The sequence below is a fragment of the Scophthalmus maximus genome, chromosome 4 (genome assembly GCF_022379125.1).
Source record: "Scophthalmus maximus strain ysfricsl-2021 chromosome 4, ASM2237912v1, whole genome shotgun sequence".
Taxonomy (NCBI): Eukaryota; Metazoa; Chordata; class Actinopteri; order Pleuronectiformes; family Scophthalmidae; genus Scophthalmus; species Scophthalmus maximus.
The window spans coordinates 5,494,639-5,511,402 of NC_061518.1; the positions used below are offsets into that span (position 1 = coordinate 5,494,639).

Below are 16,764 nucleotides of genomic sequence, written 5' to 3' on the forward strand. Positions count from 1 at the left end.
CGTAGAGAATAAGAGCGCTGGACAAATCTTAATGTATCCTGCAAAATACATCTGAGCAGATAATGGACACCAAATTGTAAGTTTTTCACAATTATTTACAAATATGAAAAGTTTTTTGATGACAAGCAAGTTACAAAACACTTTTTCATGTGTTCAATTTGATGACGTGGCTACACAGCATCACCTGTCATCAGCAGATTACCTCAAACCCCATCAAAGGGCATCTGAAAAGTTGTTTGTTGAGTCTCTTTGTTTGAAGAAACCACTCACAAATGTTGCAAATAGACATTTGCATAAATCAGATTTATGTGAACGAGACAGAGAAAAAAAATTCCATTTTATGCAACAGACCACTGCGAACTTCACAAAGCACGAGCACATCTGCCACGCATTACTAACCAGACAAGGAAAGGAAAATTAAATAAATGTGTTCCACTGTATGCAGCCATGGAAGAAAAGATAACTCCCTCTGTTCTTCCTCCACTCTGTTTTGGCACATCTCGCAGATTTGATGAAGATGTCGGAGGGTCATGGGGTTAACTCGGAACACGCTCCCCCGCACCTCTGCCTCCTCCCCCCTGAACCGTGTGAAACCGGACCCTGACATGATATCTCTTAAAACAAATTGTGAGCATCCGAAACCTCACGTTTATTTGCAAGTGGGCCACCCATCATCTGCAGGAGTGAATTGCCTCTGAGCTGCCATCAAATAATGAGAGGCGCCGAATCAAAAAGAAAAAAAGAGATAAACTCAGTAGATGTTAGGGTTAACCCCCCGTTCACACAACGCAAGGAACATTTGACATCACCAGTGTGGTTCACATATACCAGCTTTGGAGGCAGCGGCATTAGCTTTGGCAGGGAGACAGCAGTGAGATCAGAATCTCTCACTGCTTGTAAAGACACATTTTGATTGGCGCCACTCTGAATGGAAGTCTCCATCGCAGTTTTTACAGGAAGCCACATGACTGTTGGATCCAGAACATGAAGGGGTATTGCCTTCTCTCACAATGTTTCATCCTGTCATGGTACCAATGTCCCAACAGCAACAGCTGAATTACTGCATATTGCAACTAAAGATCCAATGTTGCTCGAGTGTATCAGTAAAAAAAATGGTCTGTTGAGAGGTTTGACAGTAGCCAGAGGTTTTCTCCCAGAAGCTAAATATGATCAAGAAAATACACATCTGCTCTTTTATGAAGACACTTTATCTTTAGATTTGATCAGTTGTCAAATAAATAAAAGGCTCCACTTAACTAATAGATAAGCGAATGATTTGTTAGCAGTGGCAAGATCAAACATCAGGCAAAGAGAAGGAAAAGGAACTGGGAAACGTGACTTTGCTTCCACAGCAGGGGATTATTTTTTGCTGGCGTACCAATTTCCTGTGAGGGCAGAATGGCTGTCCTGGCAGTGATGTTGAAACAGACAATGGCAGACATGCAGGTCACGTCTTTGCCACCTCTCTGACAGTCCTTCACGAAGATGTTGACCTTGCTGGGCTCAAACCTGACGGTGGCATATATGCGGACAACACTCTGCGACCTGTGAGGGCGTAAAAGGTGTAAAAGATGAAGCCAACCCGGGACCTCTGACACTCCCAGGAAGCACATTAAAACACAACGTTGGCTGACAACAAGTTTTAGTTTCTATCTGGATGAAATACTGACCATAGGAGAACAGCTGCACCAAGTGAACCAACTGCCAGGTCCACTAAGCCGTCATTGTTCATGTCCATTGTGCCATGAATACTGCGCCCAAAGTACTGCAGGCCCGGAGCCAGATCTGCTGCGGCTATCCTCTGAGAAACGGGCAGAGGAAATCACACAACCACAGTTTCCAATGTTTTCATTAATGTCCTTGTTAGAGCAGCCAATTAAACTGTGTGACCCAACTTTTTTGGGGAAACACAAGAATGCTAATTTAGAGCCACAAAAAAGAAATAAGACAGTACACATTTACAATGAAAACGATGTTGTTTTCCTCTCGGTGGGATCGAAGGCTTGTCTCACTTTCTATTCAACGAGCCATAAAGAGATGGGAAGTAAAATGTGGAACATTTTCGTTTGTGTAGTGTTTTATGTGTTAGCCCATTTGCTGCACATTAAAATGTTTCCTTCTGATCCCCACACCTGCCCCTCCTTCGGTCATCGGTCACTCATTCTATGTCAGCCCCCCCTTTCTTTGTTACATCCTCAATTTGTTTCTTAGGATTTTTGGTGTAGTTGTCGTTTGTTCTACTCACCTCCCTGTCTGTTCATTACTACTGTTTGTTCGCTGGTTTTGTTTGCCCTTCTTCTCCTAGACTAGATTCTTTGTCCTCACAGATTCTCCCTGTGACTGACCTCGGCTTTAATTCCTAACTTTTTGACCAAGTAAAACCTCACACATCTGGGTACAGAACTTTTAAAAGTAAAGAATGACATTTGTCTCTGCAAGTTTAAGAAAAAAATTATATCCTAAAATAAACACAAACCAATGGCTGTCTGGGAGGTGGTAAATTAGATTTTTAAAAAAACATCCAAATGCATTTGCTCTGTCTTTCGACTACACTTTTTACAAACCTCATACCTGTTTGTATTTGCGAAGTATTCTGTTTTGCTGGCAGAAGAAAACATAAATGGCGCCCTTGTGCTCGTCTTCCAGCGGCGCGCCCACCACCAAGTCGTTGAAGCCATCGCCATTTAGATCGGGGACAGGAGCGAGCGATGAACCGAAGCGAGCGTTCTGTCCATCTTTATGGATTTCCAACGCCCCTTCAAGGATGAAACGATTCTGAGGGAAAAAAAGGAAACGTAGTGAAACTAAACCATGTGTCTTTTTGTGCATATCATAGAACAAATATATATTAATTGATGAATGTCATTGATTTATTTAGACATCTCACAATGAGACCAAGAAAGAGATTGTCTCTGCCTCTGCCCTCCCTCCTGCTCAGTCTGTTGTTGCAATAATCTCAAAACCATCTTCAGACAACTAACCGTGTTGTAATTCACACAGGAAAAGTAACAGACAAGTTGTTTTTAATCTTTCTTCCAGTAAGATAGAAGATAAAGTTTGGCTGGAGTTCTGCGTTTTCCCACTTAATTCTTTAATTCTGCCTTTTTGAAGTTGAATCTTAAAACATCTAGAACCACAAAACAATTACCTTCAGGTTATAAATGGACTTCAGAATCTCATATAGCTTTAGTATATTTATTTAAAGTTCTGTTTTTGGTGAGTGATAAGTCAGATGGAAAATATCCGTGTCTTTGGAAGCAACTAACAACTGGAAAAAACAAAAGGAAAAAAGCATTCTCACAAACTGGAGCCAAACAGTTGAGCCATTTAGTAGTCATGCATATCATTGCTCCACTTGGCATCCCAGTCCATAGTGCAATTTACGGTCGGCACACAAACCATGAGATCACTTGTTATTTCAGTTGAATAAATGGGAAGGAAGTTGATTTAGGACGGTGAATTTTGCTTCTCAGCTACTTGATGTGTGCATGTCGCGGCAAAGAGAGAGATTGAGTGGGGAAAAATATATTCGTCACTGTTTAAATTTAAAACATATGGTTTGTGAGAAGGTCATGAAGGGTCTTCACCGGCATAGGAGTGACTTAAAGATGCAACTTCTCTCTTGTGTTCAGACAGAAATGTAATTTTATTTTTGACCAGCTGCCAGACTTTATTTAGCTTTAAACCTGGAATTGTTTTCCCTTAAGCTTTGTTCTCAATGCAGATGCAGCTCAGCATCAGCTCGGTATTTTAGATAAAAACAGCTGCCGGCTGCGCATGGAAAAGATGACACCATGCGATGCAGTGAAAACAAAAAAAAAGTTGTGAACTGAGGTGAACTTCAGGCTTTGGTGACAAAGTCACACTGAGAAGAATTCATGTGATCTGTTATTGATATAACAGAATTGGTGATGCCGTTTTTGAAATGAAAAATTGACAAGGTGTCAGCGCTATCAATGAAAGGATTGCAGAGGTGTTAAAATAAAAACTGAGGTTAAATGAAAAAGTGAGGCACTGACTCGCAGCAGACATAAAAACTTTTTTTAAAACCCTTTTTTTTAAAAAGATGCAGCATTGAAAAACTGCAGAAAACCCGATTGTGGATGTGCAAAATCCACTGTAACTAAAGGGACACATTTTTGGATCAGGGAGTCCAACCTTAAAGAGTTTTCCAGGACAACATCACCGTGCAGCTTCTAGAGCAAAACACCTGAATCAACCACATCCCAATAATTAACTGTGGTATTGCTGTCCTGATGACGACAGACCGTTTCAAACAGTGATTCTCTTTCTGTTTGTGTTTTGGACTCAAGTTTGGCCCCGCCACCTGTGATGTGGTTTGGGCAACACCAGATATTTAAATACGTCCTGTATGTCTGTTCAATGGATTCAAAACAACTGTGGACATTCATTATTCCAATGAGTAGGACAGACCTGGAACACCGGGGAAATTTGCTCCTATTAAAGAAACTTCTCGCCTCCAAATACTTTACTGGAAATTGCTTTAAAATGGGCCGATACTTTCCTGCTGAGTTCATTATACACATGTAAAAAAAAAAAGTCTGCACACTGGCATGGCAACGTTTTCTCATTTGATCTGCACATTTAATCTGGACAGGGTCATGCGTCAAATGTCTGCCTGCAGCATGTCAGTGTGTTAACTGTGGTGCTGGAATGCAACAGAGTCTGGTTCGGTGTGTGTGTGTGTGTGTGTGTGTGTTACCGGACACTTCTGGTGAGGTGTGGTAGAAATTACTGGGAAAGTCTGGAGTTTGAACAGGTGTTGACCCAGTTCTGTTTAGTTGGGTATAGCTTGGTCCGGAGTTGATTAGAACTGTGTATGTGGCCAGCTTCTCTGCATATTTGTTTTGGTTTGTAGAGTTTATACCTACCAGCTCGGTCACTCTATAGATGTAGACCTTCCCCTTCTCCATGCCTCCGCTGAAGAACATCGGCGCTGCCACTAAAAGGTTGTCAGTGATGCCGTCGCCGTCGATATCCAGAGGTGCAATCTCACTGCCGTAATAGGAACCAATCTGAAAGAGACATACAACATGCACACTAATCTTAAAAGCAATTAAAAGCAATTCAGTTAGGTTTTCACACTGTTGCGTGTAAGTGCATGTACTGTATTTAATGAATTTAAATGTCATGACAATTCTTTTTGGTTTTGATGATTTGCTGATGAACCTGAGGGACTTTTGAGGTGAAATAGAAACAAATGGAGGCCTGTGTTGTGTCACAGCGTGTGGCCAGAATCCTGCTCCTTTTTTTTTATAGATGCTGAGAGTGACATTTTTAAAGAGAGAAACTGGATTAGTCATTTGAGTGGATGGAACATCATCTATTCGGGTTTTTTCAGATTCGAAACATCTGTCTATAAAAAGATCTATTTTCAAGAGCTGTTAGATCAAAAAAAAAAATCTGCCCCATCTGCTGTTCTGGATGAGCTGTTGCTGAGAAGATGTAAACTGCTGCAGGATCACTTCAGACTCGCAGCCTGTGAAGAGCGGCCAGTTATGAGTGTAGCGGACATTAACACACGGGGGCCGCATCCCCTTGAAATCAGGATCTCTTTTTGGAAGCTGATGTGGCAAATGTGATTTGTGGGAGTAAACCCCAACAGATGTTCTGCTGTAAAAATCCCCAATGGTCAAATTAAATAACATCAATGGTCATAATCAAATAAAGTAGATTCAATATTAACAGTAATGGAGATTACACACTGTCACATAGTCTGAATCCGTTGTTATGTCAACTTGCATCATCAGTGCAGTGTGTTGTGTTAATGTCATTGGGACTGCAGTCGTGGAACAGTCATTTTATTGAGCTTCAATTTCAAGATTAAAATCCTTTTGGTCATCGGCCTTTTCCGCTTTTTGGCAGTTTATATGCTCAAGATTTGGAATACTTTCCAAAGTTAAATTTACATGATATTACCAAAATGTCAAAAACAGACAAAGAGGAAATCTATCCCCAAATCTGGCTGAAGTGAAGCTCAGCGTAAGTTCTAACAGGAAAACCATCTTACTGCTCTTTATTCACATTTATCCCACTCCTACTAATCAGATGATTGTGAGGGTTTTCAATAATCCAATCAGATTCCGCCACAATCGACCCTCCTCCACCCCAATCACCTATAGTCTTCAAATTCAAAACTTTCAAAAAAAGTTTTATAGCATCCCTTTAAAGACTGTGGTGTTTTTTACAAAGCATACACCAGATGAATCTTTTATCGTGCAGGGTGAGTGTTGGCTACTACAGTACCTGCTGGCCTTTTAGGGAGTGCAGGATGGTGAGGTTGCCCGTGTTCTTCAGAGTGAAGATGATGACTTTGCCGGTGTGGTTGAAACGTGGAGCTCCTGCTACGAGCAGGCGACCATTCTTGGCGGACACCACAGACGTCACAGTATAACCTGGTTACATCACAGACAACAGAAAACCCAAAGATTTAGAGACAGATCTTTCCCCGCTAATACCCATGTAGGGTATTACTTGTGATGTACGTAATTATCTTTTTTATACTCCAATCTTTTTCTTCTTTTGGCTATGGACTTTTTGATAGTCAAACTATAATAAATTCCAAGGCACAGTGTGAGTGTGCCGAGAGTGACGGGCCTGACCTTTTGGGTTGAATCGCAGCAAGTGATCTCAAGGAAAAAACAGCAAAATGTTGCAATTTGATGAGTCAAAACTCAGCAAGCTGCATTCAGCTATGCAAAAGCGGCTACTCTGGTTTCTCAGGTTTCTTCCTCTATTGCTTCTATTTTGTCTTTTTCCCACTAAAAATTCCACTTACTCTCCGTGTACTTTTCCACCTTCCTCTCTCATCTTCATACCTCTTTTTTTCCCCCCGCAGCTTTAACGTTCTCCCTGCCTGTACAAAATTATGCGTAGACCTCATATTACTATTGAGTCTAGAATGGCTTCCATTGGCAGCGTGGTGGATAAGCTCACACAAAAACCACTGATGGTAAAAGCAGAGGTCTGCGGTGGTGGCGTGAGATGGGCTTGGATATGATGGGGAGCACTGGAGCAATGGGTACACTTAAGGCCAGAGATTGGCTCGCAGCTCGGGCCGTTGGTGCTAAACCACAGGTCTTTTATCAGGGTAACCATACATCCCTTCGCCCAGAAGAAGGATGTAAAGTCAAACTAAAGGCTGATTAGTACGGAACATTGTCCTCTACAGTTGCTTTAGTTGTTACTCACCCAAGTAGGCACCATGGTTTTTGAGCTCCTCAGGGAACTCTTCTGTGTAGGATGACTTAGGGGGCACCACCTTCCCCTGCCGCGTTTCTTTCAGCACTGCTCCGTTCCAATCATAAGCCCCGACAGCTCCCACCAGAATCCCATCCTGCAGGTGAGAAGTATGAGCATAAATTGAGCTTTGTCCCTTGATTGTTTATGAAGAGAAACATTTTTTTTGTTTTTTTGCTGTACTTACAGAGTTTTGATTTACTGCAGAAATCATTTGCCAAGTCTGGCAACATCATTTTCTGCCTTTGATATTAAATATTTATCTTTCCCAGCAAAAACATCAGCTTCAAACCTATATTTAAACACATAAAATTCAAGTTCCTATTTCATAGACAAAACATACCTCCCACTATAACTCACCCTGCGTCTCCTGTTATTGCTAAAAGGAGGAACATATCCAAGCAGTGAGACAAACTTCAAGTCAGCTCATCGACATTGTATTAAAGATCTGACTTTTTCCCCATCAAGATCCATGTATTATTCCCTGACAAAACCTGTCAAAATGCTCAATGAAAGCCTAATTAAAGAAAGTGATAAGAAAACATTCAAGGATCCACCCCTTTGTCCCAATATGCCCCAACATTTTATAGGTCCTTTCTTGGCCCCTGGTCAAAAGTTTCATGGAAATCCGTGCTGTAGTTTTTGCGTAATCCTGATGACAAACAAGCAAACCAACCAACCAAACATTCCCTCCTTGGTGCAGGTAATCAAATAAATTAAGTCAGAAAAGCTGCAGTCAATCATTTTCACAAAATAACAAACCACAGTACATAAAGAAAGTGATTAAAAAATCTCTAATTAAAATCACTGCTAAAACTTGATCATTGTATATTTTTCCAATCATAATTCAGCTAAGCAAACAAACCAGCAACTTCAATTAGTTTTAGACACGAGAAGAAGAAGAAGAGGGATTTTCTCTTTCTTCCGTGGTTCACCATGCTTTGCATCACTGACATTATAATTATAGGGTTCTTCTGCTTAATGAGCTACGCCCCCCCCCCCGTCATGCACAATATGCCAACAACCTATTTTCCAGTGTTAAAGCATGAAGGCTTGTGATTCCCTTCCTGAAAGATGGAATTGTGTGCTCACCACGCTTGCACTGCGTCACGGCCGCGTTATGCCAGTGTGGTTATATGTTTAGGTCAAAATGGTCTCCATGGCAAATGAAGCAACGGAAGCCCAAAACAGTTCACCAAAACCAATGACCTATTTCTGCTGCATGTGCACGAGTGGTTAGTATGTCAAGTAGTACGGAGCCCAGAGTTGTGGTTATACAGGGAATATATATATACTTTATACCAGTTCCAAAAAACAACTGATATATATTCTGCATTTTGGTCAATACAGAAACCAATTTTGCATTTTGCAAGCTAAAGGTTTTAAAAGAAACTACTCTGTATGCAGATGCATGAAACGTCTGGATAGTCTATGACATAAGCAGCCATCAGTTGTTGGCACACATCATATTCAGCAAAACCATCTGGGCTTTTCAGGACTGCTTTCTCCTTTAAAGCCCTGACATTTTTTCCAAGAACTCATCCTACTCTCAACACTCAGGTTGGTGTTGTCAAGCATCTCTGGAATCTGACCTTGTGGACTGAATTTCCAACCATCCCTGCCACCCAGCGCTTTATATATATATATTTCCAACATAAAGGGGATGTATTTATTTACCCCTCCATAGATCACACTGGGGAAATGGAAAAGTAAAGCAGTGAAATCAGCACATGTCTGGAAAGAGCCAGAAAGAGAGGAAGGTAATCGATTAATTGGTTTGAACATCAGGGACAGAAGAGAGGTCCCTTATCTTCATCCTTCAGCTGTGTTGCTCTGAGAGACAGCACACCTGCAACTATCTTCTCTGAGATACAATCAAATATCTCTAGCAGGAAAAAGGAAGAAAAAAAAGCCCATTGTGAAGTGAGACTGTCTCAACCTCGTCTCAGCCTCTTGCTAATATGTTTCCCTTGGGGAACAAGCGGTGTCTCATTTTACATCACTGCATGGTTGAAATGGAAAAAAAGGCCTGTCTCCTCTGTCAGGGGCTCCTAAATCAGGATAACCTAAACCTCTGGGGCCACACAGCAGGAATCTCAGGGGGGACGGGAGAGTGATAAATGGCGAGTTGTGGGAAACAGCTATGATGCGCCAGAAATTGAGACAATGTATGTTCTTCCACAGACGGTATGAGGTGACGTGGTGCAGCACGAGTCAGACTCACCTCCACGTTGTGTGCGGAAAATCCAGCCTGAGACATCTGGAGGCCAAACGCTGTCCCATTCTTACTGGTTCCTGTATAAACAAATCAGTCTTTAAGGGTTTTGAACCACTGCAGCAGCAGAGAAACTTAATCTTCCAAACAACTTATATTCGACGGAGAATGGCATCGAAAATCTCAGTGAGTATGTTACACTTTTAGGAGATCTAAGATATTTTTATGCCCTTATTTTCTTTTGAACTGATGAATCATTTAGCCTCTAAAATATGAGATATGTAATGAGAAAACCAATCACAATAACCCAGAGTAATAACAAGCAGTCCATACCCCAAGTGGAATAAAATAGAGAAGTAATCACATCTGAGAAACTGGAACTAGCAATTTTTTGGTGCATTTAGTTTTTCTTAATAACTTAAATTGATTATTAAAATGGTTGTAGATAAAGTTTCTGTTGACCGACTCATTTATGGATCAGCTAATCTCTGTTTGAGGTTATTAAAGTTTGTTAGAGTCCATGAACACCCACAGTATCCGTGGGTAAAAGTTAAAATATAGAGCACAGTTAGATTTTTAATGTAAATTTCTTAGCAGCTGAAGTGAAATAAAATTCAATGCAAAACCTTCCAAACTGAAGATGCGTTCTCCAAGAGCGTCCACGATATCCTTCAGCGCCGATTCGTCCGTCACGTTGAAGAAGTGTTTGTCATCTGGGTCGCTGGCGATGTACTTGATTTCACTGAGGAAGGCCTCAGGGTTGATTCCCCTACGGTTGTAGTAGCCGAGGACCTGTGTGACGAAGATAATAATAATAAATCTGTCAATTCATGCCTGAAGTTCTCGCGCGTCAAACAATCGAATTAGTCTGTCATATTTTAATAGTTCAATTAAAGATTAACATTAGCACTCATTAGGAAGGTTTATAGAATTTTGACTTTTTACACAAATGCCAAATACTTAAGAGTTTTTGCTCAGATGTCCATGCCCGGCTGAGTCTCTGGATGGAAACGAGCGAGCCATTAGCTGCACCAGTAGCAACAAACCGAAGAACCATGAGGTCTGGAGGACATCATTTGCACCCTTCACTGCACTTGGACTGAGGTTATACTTGGGAGCTCTCGAAGGGCTCCGAGTGCTTCTGGCTCTGCTTTAGCTTTTTAAGAGACTTGCTTCAACTGAACTCCATGAGGTCATCGCATCAATGTTTTACGGTGTTTTGATTCCACACAGGAAATTTATTAGACATCAGAAAAACCAAGTGAAAACTCATAAAGTGTGAGCCATCGAATAAAAGGTCTGGCAGACTCACAGCGATGGCATAACGGGTGATGCCATCCTTCTCACTCTCCTCGATGGCTTGCTGGAGATCCGGACTGTCATGTGACTCTCCGTCAGTTATCACTATCATGACCTTCTTGGCACCGCGGCGACCTCCTTGCTTGAAAGCTTGCGAGCTGTGAGGACATTGATTTGTTTGGTGAAATAAATTACAGGAGCTGTGAAGTGAAGTAGTTGCTGCTCATTCGTACAAATGGAGATGCCATACCGTGCTTCATTGATGCCAAGTGCTGTGTTGGTCTCCTCACCACCCCGCTGGTTGATACTGCGCGCTCTTTTCACCACTTCCTCAACGGACTTGTAGTCACTCAGTTTGAATTCATGCACCACCTTCTCACCGTACTGAACGACCCCAACCTGTCCAGAAACACACAATGACAGTGATCTATCACAATTAATAAGAGCTCTATCTTCTTGGAGCTACTGCTAGAGTAAAAGTTAAATATAAAATTCTCATAGCACAGCAGTCAAGGAAACAAAACCTGTCATGAACAAACAGGAATTTGCTGAATGTCCAATCATGTCAGATTTTTAAATGTATCCGACAAGATATACATCCTATCATATTTTAGTATTCCTTTCTTTCTTACACACCTGTATTTGGCCTGGTCCGATGTAAAACTTCTGAAGGATGTTGACAAGAAAAGACTGCACTTCATTCCAGGGGTAGATGGAGTTTGAACCATCCAGAACAATTACTATGTCCATATAGGTCTCACATCCTGGAAAACATTTCAGAGATGAGACTTGATCCTGAGCGCATTCATAGAGAAAACAGATGTTCATAAAGGAGTAAATAATCCCTCGCTGTGATGAAAAACTGTCCATGAATCTTTGTCAAACTGAGAAGATACTTTTTAACGCTCACTCTGAAACGCAGGCGCGATCGTTCTGGAGAACTTGAAGCTCGAGTTGACTCTGGAGCAAATACCGGTGCTGTAGTAGGAGCTGCCACACTCGTAGGACCACAGCGGTCCACAGGCCTGAAACATGAAAGAAAGCATTTACGTAGGCAACATGACTGACTTCAGCATATAACAAAAAGTTATGTTCATGCCCTCATGTTCAAAACTTCCCTATGGAGGGCTGCTGTATGACAACCATGTAATCAAAAGACAATCTTGTGGGATTTTCCCCAAACTGACCATTGCTATTTCATCAAATGTGTTCTTAATTACTCTTAAAGATCTGCAGCGACGGGCCCTTACGTATGTCTCAGGAGGATAATACTTAAAACCCCGCTCTCACCACGAAGCTGTTGTCTTTGGGGTTCGATGTGAGCGTCATCCCAAGCCTCATCTTGTCCTTGCGCTCTGATACATTGGTCAGAGATATCCTTCCTTGAGGGAAAATGAATCTCAGTGAGAGGATCTTGGACACACAGACTCATATTTACACAAATACATGCAATATCCTTCAGAGACCAAACAGAAGTTCCGCCATCTGGGACTTTGGTTTGTTATTGCTGTCTGGGCAGCCAAACCAGTGTCTACATCCGCAGATCTAAACGTTTAACTTGACCAAACTTTGTGTGCCTACCTTACCAGCACAGCACATGTGCAACCCATATGAAGAAGAATGCGGTGAGATGTGTGGTATCACACACACATGTGGAAATGTACATAGACCATTTAAAAAATAGTTAAACGTGGAATGACTGGTATGGTCCCCACTCTTGTGTCTCACACATGCCACCAAGATGTTTACTGAAGCACATGCAAAAAACAAGCATGCTGACATTAAAACACCTTTACAAAGCATACAGACACATTTTCACAGATGCTACACATTCATAATTGTCTTTCTAAAAAAAAATGTGGTGTTGTGAAACTATACCTAAGTTGAGCTTGGCGCAACCGTTGCTATTGGTTCTTTTGCTCAGTGAACATTTATAAACATCTCCTGTCTGGTAAGGGCCATTCATTTCATACGGGGCACCCACCAACAACCTGCAAGAAACAAAAATACAAGTTAGAATCACTTATAAATCAAATCTGTGTCAAAGTGTGCTTTTTACTGGTGTTAGAGCAAGACTGACAACTACCTCTGTTATATTTAAGAGTAACCAGTCGTTGCCTGGTATCTAATTCTCTGAGGGAATATGACGGTGACTGTTAACATCAGTCATCCAGACAAAACATATGGGGCCGACCGAGAAGACTTTAAACCTTTATTTATCCAAGGGAGGTTAACCAAGCATGTTTAATCATGTCCAGCAGCACCAGACTTCACTTTCATAAAGAGTCCAGACAGTCACACTCAGTAGCTGACCAGTACAATCGGTCATCTCCTCTGATCCCATCTTACTTCTTAAACTATATTAGCAGAACACATGGATTATTATCTGGTTTAATGTTGGCTGATTGGTGTATCTGTCAGTGTGTGTTTGTAGTTTCATATTCCTACAATATACCTGTGTGGCAACTGAAGTATGGATAAAGTTTGGTTATGGTTGTTTAAGGAAGAGAAAAACCTCATGGTCAAGGGTCATTGGACACTGGTCTGTAGCAATGATAGTGGCTCCATATTGCTTTACTCACGTAAATGGAAAGGGTGAATGAACTTGTATTTATATAGAGCTTTTCTAGTCTTACCAATCACCTAAAGTGTTTACTGAGATAGAGTGGTGCTTTGAGTTAAATGCAAACAACAGGTAGAGTGTAAATTTTATAAAGATGAGAAAACTCACAAACTTTCTCTCACTTATAGCTGGAGTATTCATTTAAAACATTTCTGTCGACAGACATATGGGCCAATAAACAGTACGTAAAGAAGGCCAACAGGTCGATAATGTTGTAGATAAATAATTCATTTGCAAGCATGACAGCAATAGTGTAGGAACTGTCTCATTTTTTCTGATAGTAAAACTACATTTATTTTTTCAGGCAGAGTTCACTGTGGAGATCGCGGCCTCTCTCTACAACACAGTTTTTTGCAGATTATTTTTGGGTTCATGATGTTCGACTTTTTTCAGCTTACAACATAGAAACTACAGTGAGAGAGAGACAATACAGGTATTTTACTGGTCTTTGAGTTCAGTGAATAACAATCTTCACCATCAAAGGACTCAGATCTATTGAGGGAAATGGGATTGAAGAAACATCAGCTTCAAGTCTGATTATTCGCTCTGTAATAATTAATTACGTTTAATATAACGGCTACCCAAACTTACTTTAATAATTGTGTCATATTGCTAACATTTCCTCTATTTTAAGATTCAACTTGCTGTGTTAAATTGCATGGTGAGATTATCAGACTTTGGTGCTCCGGCTGCAGGATCAGAGGTTGCACCCAACTACTGCAGATTAAACATACAGAAAACTTCTGGGCAAAGTTTCTGGGCAACAGCTACAGTGATCTTATCATTGGGAACTCTTGAGAGAAATAATCATTTAACTTAACATATAATCAGAGGAATTATCATCGACCACTGTAGGATTTAAATTCCCTCAAATGGCAAAGTTGAGTGCTTGACATTCCTTTCGCGTGGAATAGTATTTCTGAGAAGTCAGTCCTGCACTTGACTTAACAGTGGGGCGCCTGTGTGGGGTCAGTGTGGTCTTCTAAATGTCATTGAAAGGTTTTAGATGACTCGAGGTGATGGGGAGTGTAAAGTTGATTTGTCCATTCTCTTCAGGACTGATGGAGGGCATAAAGGCCTTTAACGGAGCAATAAGTCAAATGTATGTTAGAAATAAAAACTAAATAAAACTCTGTGTCCTTATGAAACACATAGAGGGGTTTAAAGCAGTTGTTTTCATCACGGATAATCTCTTCCTTTAGTTTATCATGTAATGTTTTAAGATTAAAATACAAGATTCATTGCCCAACTGCCTCAGGTTTTAACAAACGGTGCCTCAGCAGACAACATGGCACAGCCAGACTTCCCTCCGCTCCATCTCTGCGTAGGCCTTTTTCACAGCTGATCTTTTGACATGTTACAGTAAAAACGCACAGGTGAGAATAATAAAATGATGGCTGAACTCCATTCAGCTGTTTCAGTTTCAGGGACCTGGCGTTGTGTGTGCTGGCTCACTTTCCCACTCTCTGGTCTTACTAGGACACTTGGACTGAACAGAGCCATTGTTATTGTTACCACTAACATCTGTGCTTTTGTCAAACTATTACGTGTCAAAAAATCAGCTGTGAAAAAGGCCTATTGTGAATTTTTACAATACAATATGCAATACCATACTAAACTTGCATTGTTCTAAGCCCTAGATAGTTATATCAGTACTTACAATTGTCAGAAAACAATGGCTTGAACTATAATGATGTGAAAAATTATCTCTAAAAATGTAACTTTAAAATAAACAAGGTGACAGCACTCAGCCTTTTGAGGTTCTCATCCAGTATAACATGATCCATTTATTTTTAAATTTAGCAAAATGTGTTTTATTAAAACTATAGAAATGCTCAAGTTTAAATATTTCATTTTCGATATTCAGAATTCCATGCTGAATGATCATGAGGTCTCAGAGTATGTTTAGTTGGCAACTGAGTTGAGAGTGATCAATATTTATTGTATGATTCAGCCATTCAAAAAAAAGCTCTGAGAAAATGGTTAATTTATGTCTTTTGGAATTGCTACTGTACGATTTTTACCTCAACCAAGGAGTTTGAACCCTGTATGTCTGTTTGTTGGTTCATTTGTTAGCTGGATTAAGAAAAAACAACGGAACCAATTTCCATCAAACTTATTAGAGGGATGGGGCCTGGGTCTGGGAAGAGCTCATTAAATTTGAGTGCGGATGTGGATTAGGGGGCAGATTCAGAAATGTTTTTGTTTTCTTACTTTCTTTAACTATGCTTTATGAGATATATAAACTATTTAGGTTAATAAACCACTTCCATTTTCCATTTCTACTCTAAAAGCTCAACAATCATGTAGAACTGTTCGGTGGACGTCAATGCTCGAATTTACATAGTTGTTGCTAGGGTTCTTTTGAGTCATTTTTGTTTGTTTGCCGGTTCACTTTTTTTCTGACCCAAGTGTATAATTCAAGCAATTCCAGTCTCCGGCAATCCTAAACTAATCACATTCCCACAAAGGCTTCAGTAAATACAGTAGGTCAACTAGGAATTTAAACAACTGTGGCATCCTGGGGAAAAATCACAGAGAAGTGAGCACAGAGCAACTCCCAGCTCAGTGATGCCCCAAAGGAAAGACACTCGACACCACTTTATTGCAGAAGCAGATGATGACCAACCTCCCGCGTGGAGTTCTAGGTCAAAGTCTAACTAAAGAAAGACAGATCTTTAACTTAGGGATTTCTAGGTCAGACTCGTGATCCCTGGGGTTTCCGAAAATGCTCCAGATTCCCAAGAAAACTCTTTGGTAATATTTAGCCACAACATTCCTTAGATTAAAGGTTAAGCGTGACATAACACAATGTCCACTGTGATTTCTGTGTAAATCAAGGGTGTTGGAGGGATTTCAATGTATTGCAATTGTCTAAGTATGTGGCTCAGATGGAAAGATTAACTGTTATTGTCATTTAATTAATCAAGGCACAACAAAAGCATCAACAGATAAGAGTTGACAGTCAGACGAGAGTGGTATCTTCTATTTCCAAAACAATAATGTCTTATCCAAAAATAATGTTTTCTTTCTATCTGCAAATTAGTCTCATGAGCTCAGCCTGAAAAGGCATTTGGACCTCGTACTCCACGAAAACCCAAATGTCAAATGAATTAGTCTGTTTGTGCTATAAAGGGGAAAACTCTTTAAGCCACTTTCCCACTGAGGTTGAGAATTAATTTCCTTTCTTAGATACATTTCTTGTTATCACATGGCATGTCATCTTTTAGCTCAGCTGCTCATGGTATGTGTGGTATATCCAGGGCACATATTCAGAATCATACCAGCTATGACTTGACATTTTGCAGCAGCAATTGAGTACAAGAGGAAATGTTGCTCAAACAGTCCATCACGTCACATCAAAGAG

General features: G+C 40.6%; 1 protein-coding gene across 4 annotated transcripts in view; it reads right to left on the reverse strand.

Annotated features, from left to right (window-relative positions):
* The window catches only part of itga11a (integrin, alpha 11a), a 59,893-nt gene that overhangs the window by 11,990 nt on the left and 31,139 nt on the right, over positions 1–16,764 (reverse strand). For all 4 annotated transcript variants that reach the window (XR_004790419.2, XM_035627706.2, XM_035627704.2 and 1 more), the window contains 14 exons: positions 12,653–12,765; positions 12,065–12,156; positions 11,685–11,799; positions 11,411–11,538; positions 11,025–11,173; positions 10,788–10,932; positions 10,102–10,267; positions 9,485–9,555; positions 7,213–7,357; positions 6,268–6,416; positions 4,893–5,036; positions 2,572–2,775; positions 1,671–1,801; positions 1,379–1,545 (listed from right to left, as the gene is read on the reverse strand). Coding sequence is in view for 3 of the 4 variants with exons in the window: in XM_035627706.2 (XP_035483599.2) it covers positions 1,379–1,545; positions 1,671–1,801; positions 2,572–2,775; positions 4,893–5,036; positions 6,268–6,416; positions 7,213–7,357; positions 9,485–9,555; positions 10,102–10,267; positions 10,788–10,932; positions 11,025–11,173; positions 11,411–11,538; positions 11,685–11,799; positions 12,065–12,156; positions 12,653–12,765 (1,919 nt within the window). In the remaining variant the exon portion in view is untranslated. The remainder of the gene's footprint in view (positions 1–1,378; positions 1,546–1,670; positions 1,802–2,571; positions 2,776–4,892; positions 5,037–6,267; positions 6,417–7,212; positions 7,358–9,484; positions 9,556–10,101; positions 10,268–10,787; positions 10,933–11,024; positions 11,174–11,410; positions 11,539–11,684; positions 11,800–12,064; positions 12,157–12,652; positions 12,766–16,764) is intronic.